We start from the raw sequence: 12,537 nt of genomic DNA on the forward strand, positions 1-12,537 counted from the left end.
TTATTGGTATTAAAATAACTCCTTGGTACGCTAGAAAAATGTGAAATAGACAACATTATCACCAGATGGATTTTTGTAGCTGGCTGACAAACCATACTCAGTGAGTAGTCCTTAATGGTACTTACATCCACATGGAGATAAGTAAGTAGTAGGGTATCACAAGGCTCCATTTTAGGCCCAGGACTCTTCAATAGCTTCATAAATGACTTAGGTGGGGAGGTGTGGCCAGTGGAGCGGCGGGTCGACACCTTCCTCAGGGACTCCTGAGGTATTGTTGATATCACACCCGTCAGGGGGTCTTTTTTGACCGAAACCATCCTGTAGGGACGATGAACAAGTGAGGCATAGACCGACGAGCCAACGAAACTTCCTGATGTGGCTGGAAGAACAGACGACTGGGAGAACAGCCATTGCGAACCGTTAAGAAGCTGGGGCAGCCACAACGGAAGAATTGAAACAAACGAAGTGTGAATCATCTGGGTGAGATCTTTGATTTATTCTAAAGGGGGAAAATCTTTTCTAATCTCCTTGGACTAAGTAAAAGAGGAGAAAACGGCATAAAGAGGGGAGGTGGGAGTGGCGGGGTATATACTGCCTCACCTCTGGTAGTACAACGGTGAAAAAAGCAGGCAGGTTCAGCGGAAGAAGAAAACAGATAAAATAAAATTCGATTTGGAATAAAAGGACAAGGATCGGAAGCCTGATTATTATTTTTAAATTACTATTTTTGCGAAATCGAAATTAAATTAAGAGGATAAGGTGATTAAATGAACTATCTCTATAGCAGTGTTTCTCAAACACTGCTCTATAGTGTGATTTATCTTTCCCGTTTGAGAGCCAACTTTAGTGTCATCTAGCGGCACAAGTGAGATCGACAATTAACATAATGAATTAACTGAATTAAATAAATGAAAGCAACTGACCCTGACAAGGCTGGCTGAAAGGTGTTTGGTCTAATATACCGAGAGAGATAGGTTTTTAATACTAGCTGGGACAGTTAGAAATAACAAGAAAGCCTGGGGTCATTTTCTACTTTTACTTGTTTAGGTGATGGGGATATTTTTTGTTGTTGTTGTCTCTTTTGTGTTGGGGTAAAGGTGTAAGGCAGGGGTGGGTTTCTCGCCCCATTCCAACCGGTTCGGTTGGAACGGGGCCGGCGGCGTCCTCGTGCACGCGCGCAGTGCACGCATGTGTACTAGCGTCTGTGCGATGCTCCAGCTGCTCCTGGAGGATCGCGCAGGCGCTGTATGCGTCCTGCGCATGCGTGGAAGCGCAGAACTTGTCAAAACCGGGTAAGGAGCGCGGGCGGGCGGGTGGGCCCTTCGCCGTTCCCGGAAGTTACTTACTTCCGGGTTCGCCGACCAACCAGTTCGCGGGGACCGCCGCGAACCGGTTGAAACCTACCTCTGGTGTAACGCTATAAGTACAGATTAGGCGAGACTTGGCTCAAAAACAGTAACTGTGAGAGGGATCTTGGAGTCCTAGTGGATGATCACTTGAATATGAGCCAGCAATGTGCAGCAGCAACCAAAATAGCTAATACAATCCTGGGTTGTATAAACAGAAGCATAGAATCGAGATCACATAATAGTTCCAAGAAGAGCAACTAAGATGATCAAAGGCCTAATACATATGAAGGACTGCTGCAGGATTTGGAATTGGCTACTTTAAAGAAAGGAAGAATTAGGGGTGACATGATAGCAGTATCCCAGTATTTGAGGAGCTGCCACAAAGAAGAGGGAGTCAAATTATTCTCAAACAGGACAAGAAACAATGATTGGAAACTAATCAAGGAGTGATTTTGTAGCTTTAAAAATGGGTATTTTAAGCTGGGGCAAAAGTTTACATTCACAGCAATAATAGATTAGCAATACCACTCAGAGTCGGTCCCTGAAAGAGATGGGTGGTTCAAAAATGTGAAAAAATAATAAAATATATTACATGGGAAGAAGATAAAAAGAAACCGTAATTATGCATTTATTAAAGGTTTCTCTCCTCCCCCTGCAAATATCTCAAAAAGAAAGGTCATTAAATATAAAAGGAAAAGAAATCAAGGTGCAAGATAAATCTTTTTCATGGTACCCAAGCCCATACAAAGAATTTAATTGTAGCATATCCAGGACAAACAAAATGAGGAAAAGGGCTTTATTTCACACATTAGTCACTGGGGAAGCATATTTTGAAGTCTAGGAAAAATTCCTGCATTATCATGGCTTTTCGGAAAGGTGAGGTCTGGATCTGTCCTGGATCCAGTTTCTCACTCTTAATAGATCATATTAAGATACTGTCCTGTTCTGACCCCCCTCGTCCCACACCAACACACACTCCGAGCCAAAGATAGGTTACGGCATTTAATTAACAGACAGAGAGGTCCTTGGCAGCAAACCGGCACAGACAAGCTTGGGCAGCAAAACCAGCACAGATAAGCCGTGGCAGCAATCCAGCCTGCCAAGCTCACCATAATGTTCTCTGACATTAGTTCCTGCGTTGACTTCTGCAAGAGGGGCGTGTGCACAAGCAGTCCTTTTATGGTCTGGAGAGGAGCCTATTGACCACCAGCTGAGTGCGATTACCTCCTGTAACTGGGCAACTGTTCCTGATGCCTATTAGCTCTTCGGTGCCGTGCATCCAGGAACAACTCACTGCTGACCTCAGGCTCACACTTCCTTGTCTCCTCCCCACTGGTCCAAGGCTCAGGCGCCTCCTGGTGGCCAACCAGCCTCTCTGCGCCCTGCTCGGAGTCAGAACCCTGCCCAGGGTCCTCCACATCCTCCAGAGCCAACTCATAGGGCCCCTCGCTGTTAGAGTCTGGTGGCAGCTCCAACGGCTCCTGCTGGGCCACAATACTTTCCTGTGATATATTCCAGTTGGGATCAACATTAGGAAGGTAGTATATTGGTAGGAAAAGAAGGTTGGTGGATTAAATTAGTAGGAAGAACATTCTTTTTACAGTTTACCTACAGGAGAAAAGCAATCAACGGAGCCACAGAGTAAGAATAAGAATGATTTTGGAACGTCAGAATTCTCAGCTAACAATCGGCAAACTGTTGAATTCTCAAATGGCCCCAGCTGTGCATTTCAAAGCTGTGAGATGCGCAGCTTACTTAGCAGTGAAATGCCAGGTAACTCTTCAAAATCTGTTCATATACAATTGGCTGTAAACCATCTTGATTTGTAAGCCCACGTCAGGACTGGGCAGATTCCAGCTAATTAGAGATTGGAAGGGCGAAAGAAAATGTCACACATGATCAGAGATGTCCATCAATTTGCCACTTCTGGATCAGAAGCCTCTCCAAAATCACAATCCCTGCCAATCCCTGGCCATTGTTGCAAATATAAGAACTTTCATCATAAGGGTGGAGTACCTCTCTTTCCTCTCTTATGTTTTGTAGAGCAGGTGGAACAATGGAAATAATAGGCTGAACTGAGAGACAATGCCAGTCCTGAGAACTAGGAGCAAAACTGAAGCCGCCAAACCATTCTTGCAACATCGTATTTAATTCATGGGAAATGGCCTCCATGGTCCATTAAGGCTACATGGTAATCCATCTGATATTTATATTCTTATAGAAATAGTTTATAGTTTATCATCAGAAAGGCATTGGAAAAACTAACATTTCTATTCTGTATTAGTAAACCCTATCCACATATCTCATGTTTTTGTTTTTGTTTTGTTAAAGCACAACTCAATCCTTTCTTGGGTCTTCTAAAGTGTGGGCATTAAATTCCAGATTCCCTCTCAGCCAGGATGCCACAAAGGACAGAAACACAGTCAGTTTATTGAAAAACAGAGGTGGGTTCCTACCAGTTCGCACCTATTTGGTAGAACCGGTTCGTCAAATCTACCGAACCGGTTAGAAGAGGTTCCACCAGTGGACCCGGAAAGCAGGCCACACCTACAGAAGAACTTCCAAAAATTTTTGAAACCCACCACTGGTCCTTGGATATGATTATTCTACACTATCAAGCTCATATTTATAAAACTCAGTGCCTCTGTGAAAGGTAAGGATGACTACTGCGTTTGCGGTGCAATCAGAACATTGCGTGTGTTGAAGTTGTTTTAATGCAAACCAAAGATGCCTTTTAAAAAACAAGTTTACATCCTATTCTTATGCAGGCCAGTGCTGTGTGTGGGGCAATTTAAGGTGGTTCTGACAATTGTCATCGGCATCTTCATATCCGGTCACATAGGCGGCAAGCCACTCCCATCCGGTCACATGGGCGGCAAGCCACTCCCACAAAGGAGGCCACACCCACAGAGTAGGTTCGAACAATTTTTGAAACCCACCACTGTTGAAAAACAAGCATTTGGATCAGAGGGTGGTATTCAGCAGGTTCTGACCAGAACCAAATTTCCGGTACCGGAAATTTTAAATAGTTCAATAAATACCACCTCTGACTGGCCCCACGGCGCCCCATCTATTCTCTGCCTCCCGAGTCCCAGCTGATCAGGAGGGAATGGGGATTTTGCAGTAACCTTCTCCTGGAGTGGGGAGGGAATGGAGATTTTACACTACCCTTCCCCTGCCATGCCCACCAAGCCACACCCACAGAACCGGTAGTAAAAAAATTTGAATCCCACCACTGATTTGGATATAGGGTGGTGTTGTGGCCCAGCAGGAGCCGTTGGAGCTGCCACCAGACTCCGACAGCGAGGGGTCCTATGAGTCTGCTCTGGAGGATGTGGAGGACCCTGGACAGGGTTCCGACTCCGAGCAGGGCGCAGAGAGGCTGGTTGGCCACCAGGAGGCGCCTGAGCCTTGGACCAGTGGGGAGGGGACAAGGGAGAGTGAACTAGACGCCAGCAGTGAGTTGTTCCTGGATGCCCAGCACCGAAGAGCTAATAGGCATCAGGAACAGTTGTGAAAGTACAGGAGGTAATTGCACTCAGCTGGTGGTCATTAGGCTCCTCTCCAGACTATAAAAAGGACTGCTTGTGCACACGCCCCTCTTGCAGAAGTCAACGCAGGAATTAATGTCGGAGAACATTATTGTGAGCTTGGCAGGCTGGATTGCTGCCAAGCCTTATCTGTGCTGGATTGCTGCCCAAGCTTGTCTGTGCCGGTTTGCTGCCAAGGACGTGTCTGTCTGTTAATTAAATGCTGTAACTTATCTTTGGCTCGGAGTGTGTGTTGGTGTGGGACGAGGGGGGTCAGAACAGGTGGGGTGGGGTGAGATCTGTCTTTTTGTTCAGCAGTTGCAGAGTTAACAGCAGTTCTGTGGTTTGTCTGTGGCTGACTTCGGCGGGAAAGCAAAACAGGACCCTTCCAATCACAAACCAGGCAGGCTTCACGAGCAATGCATGGGTTCACATTTCAGTTCTGCATGCACAGCAAGATGGTCGGGAAGGTGTAAGCATGCATGATTAACAACTTCTGCAGCCCAAATAAATCACCCTACCAAGGTGGGGACACAAATAGCCCCCGTTCAAGATTGAAGGAACTGGAGGCAAGGTGTGTACCAAAGCAGACACTAAATGTGAAATTGCTTACGAAACTCTAACGACAGCAATAGGCAAGTGGTAAAAAAGGAAGTATGAAATGTGTGTCCAGCTGATTGATGGAAGCATTTACATACGATTACTGATTAGTGGGAAGTAGTTAATTTAGTGTACAAGGAAGAAGGAAGGTGGCTCTCATGGGCTAGATAATTGGATCTAGTACCTTTTCTCTGAGCAATAAAATAGAGTTAGCATATCTAGGTTGCAAAAATGCAAAGAACTACTAGATGGTATGAAAATAATTATTTTTACTATTATTATTATTATTATTTATTACAGTTCTGCCTTGCTCATCTCACCTAAGTGACTCTTGGCAGTTAACACCACCATTAGAGCCGAGGTGGCGCAGTGGTTAGGGTGCAGTACTGCAGGCCACTTCAGCTGACTGTTATCTGCAGTTCAGCGGTTCAAATCTCACCGGCTCAGGGTTGACTCAGCCTTCCATCCTTCCGAGGTGGGTAAAAAGAGGACCCGGATTGTTGTTGGGGGTGATATGCTGACTCTGTAAACCGCTTAGAGAGGGCTGAAAGCCCTATGAAGCGGTATATAAGTCTAACTGCTATTGCTATAAAACTATATAAACTTATGAAAAAAAGCACAGATCTAAAACAGTTAAGAACAAATTAAGATATACACAAATAAAAACCAAAGTTAAAAATTCAGAAGGATATAGACAATTCTTAACTCTTTCCTGCCATTCTAGCTAAAATGCAATAATGAAAGCCAGGTTGATCTACTAGTCCTGACTACGACTTCTAGTTCCTCCTTAGGCACGAAAGACGCCTGGAAGGCCTTGGGCCAATCACCCCCTCTCAGTCCAACTCACCTCACAGGGTTGTTATTGTGGGGAAAATAGGAGGAAAGAGTATTAGGTACAATCCAGAGGTGGGTTCCTACCAGTTCGCACCTGTTCGGTAGAACCGGTTCGTCAAATCTACGGTTAGAAGAGGTTCCACCAGTGGACCCGGAAAGCAGGCCACACCTACAGAAGAGGTTCCAAACTTTTTTGAAACCCACCACTGCTAAAGGGTTAGGGGTGCAAGGATCTTGTAACTTGACAGCTTTAAGACTTGTGTGCTTCAATGCCAGAGTTCCTGAGTCAACATGACTGGAGGAGGAATTCTGGGAGTTGAAGTCCACAAGTCTTGAAGCTGTCAAGTTTGAACACCCCTGGTTTTTTTTTAAAGGGTTAGGGGTGCAAGGGTCTTGTTAACTTGACAGCTTTAAGACTTGCACGCTTCAATGCCAGAGTTTCTGAATAGCTACTTGGACCGACCTTAGTACTAATTCATAATTTCATATCCGGTCACATGGGCGGCAAGCCACTCCCATCCAGTCACATGGGTGGCAAGCCACTCCCACAAAGGAGGCCACACCCACAGAGTAGGTTCCAACAATTTTTCAAAACCCACCGCTGGTACAATCCCCGCCAAGTTTTTTATAAAACTGATAAAGCCATAAAATAATCCACTGTTGAATTACTATTGCCATTACTGTAGTATCATTCATGAAATTCTAAGACACATAGCTGCTTCACTCTATTCAGCAGCGTATGAGTCAGCTGCCATAGAACAAAACGGACCTTTATTTTTTCAATGGATTTAAACTACGTGGAGAGAGAGCTATATATAGACAGAACTTGATTCAATGGCTTAGGTGACTGATGTGGACAATCCCAGTTTGCTAACCTTATTCATGATCAATGAAACAAATACCTTGGAAATTTAACTGAATCAAAGCAAACAGAGTTGCATCTAATGCAACTATGATAAATGTCAGGTTGGGACTAATGCAGCCTCCTGCCAGATGTTCCACTTGGGCTGCAATTGTCGATAAAGAATAAAGAACAAGTGTCAAACAAGTCGATTTTATTATATCTGCTAGTCCTGACATCTTCACAATCCATTTCTCCACTGTAGGTATGTAATCTTTCTGCAATTACCATATATAATAAAATCAGTTTTCCACATCTTTTCTAACTGGCCATCCATTAGTCCCAATAAAAAAAAAGAGTTCTGGTTTCATCTCAGTATTAACCTTCAAAATTCTTTACATCATATTATATATTTGTGTCCATTTTTATTTGTTCTTTTGCTTTTTCACAAAATCTACCACGCATGGTAAAATGTCCGTGTGTTTTTGCATTTCCAAAAATGACCTCTTTTCTCTGGTGTCTTATGCCTCATCTGATTTTCTCAATCTGAGAAGAGTGTGTGACTAAGAAGCTAAGAGGTGGAACATGGCACAATTCTTCTGTAGATTAAGAAGCTTTGACCCATAACCAGCCTCATTTTACATTAATGGTGATGTGGGAAGTTATCACGCAGCCCTCTCCCAGAAAAATGAAATATCCTAGGAGATATTGAAAAGGCAGAATATTTCTCTGGATGTGAAAAGAAAGAAACATGCTTTAAAAGACAGAATAGTTGCCTGTAGCTTCCTGCCCATCCACACTTTGTCAATAGGCCATTGAGAAGGCCAGGCTGGCCCACTTTACATAATAAAGACTTCTCCACTGCAGCTATAGGGGGAAGGGATATTACTCAACTCTCCACATGGCATCTGAGAACTCGTCTATGGATTCAAAACAGCCTAGAGAGTAGCCACCTGCATGGCTCCATGGGAGTCTGACAACCAATCAGAATACATTTCTTACACAGGAACAGGAAACAGAGAGGTGGGACTAAACAGGGTATAAAAAGCCTAGCAAGCCCCTCCTTCAGCCCTTCTCTTCTTCTCCACCTACACTGAAGCATGTGATCCCCTTTTCTGTTCAGGGCTTAAGCCATGTGGCCCTGTCCAACAATAAACCATCTTTCCAAGCAGCCTCCATGTCTCCAGTGCATCCTTATTTATTACCCCACCCAACCCATTGTCTTATATTGCTGCTCTATTTTGTTTTGTTTACTATTTGCTTTCATTTTTGTGTATATTACAGCAGAGTGTTTCAAACTTTGTTCCATGGAACCTCGGATTCTAGGAGAACTTAGAATTTCAGAGAATGGGAAACTAAGAACAAAGACAAACATTCACCAAAACGCAGCTACGTTTCTATCATTGCACCTTTGCCGCTTGTGATGAGGGGTTCCAGAATTGGTCTCATAGCTTGAAAAAGTTTGAAAATACCTTTATTAGGGTACGTTATAAATGGTTATTGTGATTCATCTTAGAAGGTTTTTGTATCAAAAAGAAGTTTGGAGACATTTCAAATGAAGAAATATAAAACCAGTTGTAGGAAGTTATCAACCAGCCCTCTCCCAGAAAAATGAAATATCCTAGGAAATATTGAAAAGGCAGAATATTTCTCTGGATGTGAAAAGAAAAAAAACATATTTTAAAAGACAGAATAGCTGCCTGTAGCTTCCTGCCCATCCCCACTTTGTTAATAGGCCATTAAGAAGGCCAGGCTAGTCCACTTTACATAATAAAGACTTCTCCACTTCAGCTAGAGGAAAGCATGATAATATTGGCCCCAACTGACCACATGGCATCTGAGAACTCAACCAAACCTGGATTCAAAACGCAGCCTAGAGAGTTGCCCCCTGCATGGCCCCATGGGAGTCTGACAACCAGTCAGAATACATTTCTTACACAGGAACAGGAAACAGAGAGGTGGGACTAAACAGGTTATAAAAAGCCTAGCAAGCCCCTCCCTCAGCCCTTCTCTTCTTCTCCACCAACATTGAAGCATGTGGTCACCTTTTCTGTTCAGGACCTCAAGCCATGTGGTCCTGTCCACCAATAAACCATCTTTCCAAGCAGCCTCCATGTCTCCAGTGTCTTTTCCCCCACTTGGCGCCGAACCCAGAAGGACATTTATTTCACCACAGTGAAAGAAAACTCACCTCTACATTTTATTATTAAGAGATGTGTTGAAATCTTCCTAGCTAGGGATTGTGGAAATGGAGGTCCAACACAGTTAAAGAAATCTTTAATAGAAGCCAGGCCCTTTGGGGGGTTTTATGCTAGACAACATTATGATACAACTAGGTTGTGATTAATGGTAGTTCAAATAAAACAATATTTGATTAAGTACAAATTACATAAGGATATCAGGGCTCATTTAATGCTTCCTGATTACCAATGGAGTTTTAGATCCTGCTACTTCAGTCTGCATTTGTTTATCTTTGAATGTGCAAAATAGACCAAAGAATGATAGAAACGCTATTGCACAAGTACAAAGAAGAAGAAGAGGCTCGTTATTACATCAGAGTAAAAAATTGATGTGGTTGAACGACATAAAAAATCCTGAAGTAGGAGATCATGTCAGAATGCCTATATCTATGGCACAATATTTGGTTTTTATTTTGCTTTCTACAGCTACTTTGACTTTCTTGACAATAAATGTAAATTATATATTCTTCCTATTGCTTACTGTGGGAAGTTATCACGCAGCCCTCTCCCAGAAAAAAATGAAATATCCTAGGAAATATTGAAAAGACAGAATGTTTCTCTGGATGTGAAAAGAAGCATGTTTTAAAAGACAGAATAGCTGCCTGTAGCTTCCTGCCCACCCCCACTTTGTCAATAGGCCCATTAAGACTAGCCAGGCTAGCCCACTTTACATAATAAAGACTTCACCAGTAGCTACAGAAAGGCATGATAATATACTCAACTGGGAGGGGCTTGCTAGGCTTTTTATACCTTGTGTAGTCCCACCTCTCTGTTTCCTGTTCCTGTGTAAGAAATGTATTCTGATTGGTTGTCAGACTCCCATGGTGCCATGCAGGGGGCTACCCTCTAGGCTGTGATGAGTTCTCAGATGCCATGTGGAGAGTTGAGTAATATCCCTTCCCCCTACATCTGCAGTGGAGAAGTCTTTATTATGTAAAGTGGGCTAGCCTGGCCTTCTCAATGGCCTATTGACAAAGTGGGGATGGGCAGGAAGCTACAGGCAAACTATCCTGTCTTTTAAAGCATGTTTCTCTCTTTTCACATCCAGAGAAATATGATATGATTTGATTTGATTTATTGCATTTCTACGCCGCCCTATTCCCAGTGGGACTCAGGGCGGCTCACAAACCAAAGTAAGTGGGGGGGGGGGATACAAACAGGAGGAATATTCTGCCTTTTCAATATTTCCTAGGATATTTCATTTTTTTTTCTGGGAGAGGGCTGGGTGATAACTTCCCACACTGGATTAGAAGGTCCCAGGTTCAAATCCCGGGATTAAAGTTCACAATCAACAGAGGATGTGGGGTGGGCGGAGGGAAGGGTGTTTAAAGCATGTTTCTTTCTTTTCACATCCAGAGAAAGATTCTGCCTTTTTCAATATTTCCTAGGATATTTCATTTTTTTTTCTGGGAGAGGGCTGGGTGATAAACTTCCCACAGTGGATTAGAAGGTCCCAGGTTCAAATCCCGGGATTAAAGTTCACAATCAGCAGAGGATGTCGGGTGGGCGGAGGGAAGGAAGGGTGTTTTTTTTATCCCCCCCCCCTCCCCTCCGTGGCGGCTAAATTCAAACTGGAGAAAAGGCTTTCGCCCTGCATTTCCCAGCCAGTCAAGCTCATTGCATTGCATTGCATTGCCTTGGCCTTCCTCTTGCAACGGGACTGACCCACGGACGCCCGGGGAGCGTGGTTCGGATCCCTGGATCTTCTCACGAGCTGCCTTCCTCCCTCCTCGAGGCGGAATCAGGCTCTGCTATCTTTGCAAGGAGCTGCTTCTTCTTTTTTTTTAAGTTGAAGGGGAGGAGGAAACGGCTGTGGGAGGCGACGTGAACCAACGCATCGTTCAATGCCCTTGTACGGGAGGGAGGAACCGATTCCGCAAAGCCAGGCTCAGAGCGAGCCGAGCGTGCGGGGGGCAACGACGCTATGGAACCCGGCCCGGGATACGCTCCGCCGCGCCGCCTTTGATGCCGCCCTACGCAGGGCTCCAGCGGGAAGAGCCAGGGCCATGCTCGAGCCCCGCGGAGGCTCCGGGCCCCCGCAGCAGCAGCAGCAGGTGTCCCTCCAAGAGGGCTTCCGCGACCCCGAGCGGCACCAGCGCTGGGCCAGCCTCTTCGAGCAGCTAGACACCAACAAGGATGGGCGAGTGGACATCAACGAGCTCCGCGAGGGCTTGGCGCGGATGGGCACGGAGGCCGGACCCCAAGCCGGGCAGGTCAGTGCAGGAGGAGGAGGAGGAAGAGGAGGCAAGGCTTGGGCTCGGCGGTAGAGTAAGACAAGGCGAGGCTTGGCTGCGGACGGGGTTGCTCGAGCCGGGCTTCCTCCGTAGGAGCTCTGCAGCAGCCCCGCCGCCACCCAGCTACCAACCCACCCCAAAACCGCGTCTCGGCTTCCCTTGCCTCCCTTCTTCGGTTTGCTTGAAGCTGCAAAGGCGGCGCCTGAGACAGCGGAGCGGGGAGGGGGGTTCTGCCAGGAGCCGATCCCACGCGTGGGTGCTGGGGAAGGACCACTTCTAGTGCGCCAAAGGATCCCTTCCCACGCGCCGGGATCCCTGCATGCAGGAATGGGAAGGTTCGCTTAGTGTTTCTCAACGTTGGCCACTTGAAGATGTCTGGACTCCAACTCCCAGAATTCCCCAGCCAGCGAATGCTGGCTGGGGAATTCTGGGAGTTGAAGTCCGGACATCTTCAACGTTGATTCGCTGGCTGGGGAATTCTGGGAGTTGAAGTCCGGACATCTTCAACGTTGATTCGCTGGCTGGGGAATTCTGGGAGTTGAAGTCCGGACATCTTCAACGTTGATTCGCTGGCTGGGGAATTCTGGGAGTTGAAGTCTGTTTTTATGTTTTATGTTTTATTGAACATTTATATGCCGCCCTTTTCCCTGAGGGGACTCAGGGCGGCTTACAACAGTAGGGGAAGGGAGTGCAAGACAAGACTTGAATAAGAAAAGAAACGTGAGTAAAAAAAATTAACCATAAAAACACAACATTCGCTCAACATTCGGGCAGGGTGAGAATAAATCCTATCCCCAGGCCTGACGGGATAGCCAGATCTTGAGGGCTGTGCGGAAGGCCTGGACTGTGGTGAGGGTACGGATCTCCACGGGGAGGGTGTTCCATAGCGTCGGAGCTGCAACTGAGAAG

The 12,537-nt window shown here is 45.5% G+C and overlaps 1 protein-coding gene across 1 annotated transcript in view; it reads left to right on the forward strand.

The window, feature by feature from the left end:
- Positions 1-11,181: 11,181 nt before the first annotated feature.
- The window catches only part of LOC116504002 (calcium-binding mitochondrial carrier protein SCaMC-3-like), a 56,133-nt gene continuing 54,777 nt past the window's right edge, over positions 11,182-12,537 (forward strand). The window contains 1 exon segment of the mRNA XM_032210811.1: positions 11,182-11,607. Within this exon segment, the coding sequence (XP_032066702.1) occupies positions 11,239-11,607 (369 nt within the window). The 5' untranslated portion in view covers positions 11,182-11,238.

Source organism: Thamnophis elegans, chromosome 2 (genome assembly GCF_009769535.1).
Source record: "Thamnophis elegans isolate rThaEle1 chromosome 2, rThaEle1.pri, whole genome shotgun sequence".
NCBI classification, from domain to species: domain Eukaryota; kingdom Metazoa; phylum Chordata; class Lepidosauria; order Squamata; family Colubridae; genus Thamnophis; species Thamnophis elegans.